Source organism: Geospiza fortis, unplaced genomic scaffold (assembly GCF_000277835.1).
Source record: "Geospiza fortis unplaced genomic scaffold, GeoFor_1.0 scaffold569, whole genome shotgun sequence".
NCBI lineage: Eukaryota > Metazoa > Chordata > Aves > Passeriformes > Thraupidae > Geospiza > Geospiza fortis.
Window position 1 is genome coordinate 423,753 of NW_005054621.1, and position 1,868 is coordinate 425,620.

Sequence of the window (1,868 nt, forward strand, 5' to 3'; positions counted from 1 at the left end):
TGGGAGCAGCAATCCCCTGCTCTAGATCCACGCCAGGAGAGCTGTGCTGAGATGAGGGACCCTCATGGGATGCATTAACTGGAGAGGAACCCTCATCCTGCTGGGAAAAAGCCCCCGTGAACCTCCCAGCCCTGAGCGTGTCCAGGAAGAGCTGAGGACACGTGGGATGCAGAGGCTGCGCAATCCCCTCTTGCAGGCTGGTGAGGACACGCTGGGACATTTCATCATCCCTCACTCAGGATCAAGCCACTGCTCCCAAAAATCCCTCTTTTATGGCCCTGTTAATCTCCGGCTTCCACTGCTGGCGCCTTTGGGGGAAAACATCCGGCTCCAGCAACCTTTGATGCTCTGGGAGTGCGTCATTCCTGGATGTGGGGCTCGCAGAAAATCCATTGCAAAAGCAGAACTTTGGGATTTCGGGGTTTCTGACAGGTCTTGCTCAATGTCACCAGAGAGGTCGGAGCCTCTTCCTGCACCCAGATGTGCCAAGGGCTCCATTTTGGCTCTGGATCAGCACATTTGGCACCCCGGGCATGGTGAAGGGGGCTGGTGGCTGGTGTGGGCATGGAGATGTCCGGAGGGGAGGGAATGGTGTGGTGGTTCTGCCCTCGGGTGCTCCTGGGGTGATGCTCCCTCTCCTCCTCTCCTTTCCCCCCTGGATTTGGGGGGCTGGAGGGTCGCAACACCCTGGCTGATAAAATCCTTGGGAGAGGAATCACAGCAGCCTCGGGGCTCTGGGAAGGTGCTGCAGGAGCGATGGGTGATGTCCCACAAGGGATAAAACCCCGGAGACAAACCTGAGCTTTCCCTGTGAGCCACACGTGGGATTTCCTTCCAGGCTGGGAAGGGAAAAGCAGTGAAATGGGGAGGGGACCTGGGGGGACTCCTGCTTGCTCCTCCTCACCCATCCTGCTGCAAGGACGGATCCAGAGCAGGGCAGCAGAGCCAGGACCAGGCAATCCCTTCTACATGACCCAGATCATCCTGACAGACTTCCCCTTCCCCGTGTTTTCGGGTGAAACTTCTTCCCCGTGTTTTAGGCTTTGCCTCAGGCAATCCCTTGAGAGCCCGGGTGAGAAAAGCCGGGGCAGGGCTGGAGCCGAGTCCGGCGGAGGAGCGCGGACAAACAGCCCTAAATCACGGGATTGGAGCGGGGACAAACAGCCCTAAATCACGGGATTAGCGCCCGTTCCTCCCTGGCGGGAGCACAGCTGGAACCCGGGCGCTTGGATGGACCTCAGGACACTCGGGAATGGCCTCGCCTGCCCCGGGGCTCCTGCCCGTTTCCTCACGCCACCGGGAGCTCCTCATCCCTCTGCTCCTGGTTTTTCCGTCCAAGCATCCCTGAGGAGGAGCTGGGAGAGGGGCGGCGCAGCGCTGCCCCCCGGGGGTCGCTCCCACCCTGGATTTCGCCCTGCCCAGCCCCGCTCTGGCACGGCGCTGCCCGGCACACGTGGCCCCGCTGGATCCGTGCCACCGGCGTGCCCGGCTCCCGCCTCCCTTTGGGATGACGTAACCCCGGCCACGGTTGCCTCAGAAGGATCCAGGCTCCCCGAACCCATCCCCCGGCCTCACCTGTCCGGTGGGACCAGGTCCGGTCCCGCTCCTCCCCCTGCTCCGGCCGCACGCCCCGCTCCGCTGGGGTTTTGGGAAAGGGCGGATCGCGATAACAGCGACCCCATAACAGCGAGGTGCCGGCCGGGAGAGGTGCCTGAGGATGCGAGGATGGGAAACCCGTGCTTGGGATGCTCCCGCTTCGCACATCATCCCCTCTCCATCACCCCCAGGGGGATTCCCCGAGCCGCGCCCTCCGTGGGGAAAACCGCGGGTAGAAGGGAAATGTTTGGGTCTGAAAAGGAATATTCCAT

At 62.2% G+C, this 1,868-nt stretch overlaps 1 protein-coding gene across 1 annotated transcript in view; it reads left to right on the forward strand.

The window, feature by feature from the left end:
- The first annotated feature begins 969 nt into the window (after positions 1–969).
- The window catches only part of GDF15 (growth differentiation factor 15), a 3,391-nt gene continuing 2,492 nt past the window's right edge, over positions 970–1,868 (forward strand). The window contains exon 1 of the mRNA XM_005430375.2: positions 970–1,015. Within this exon, the coding sequence (XP_005430432.1) occupies positions 970–1,015 (46 nt within the window). The remainder of the gene's footprint in view (positions 1,016–1,868) is intronic.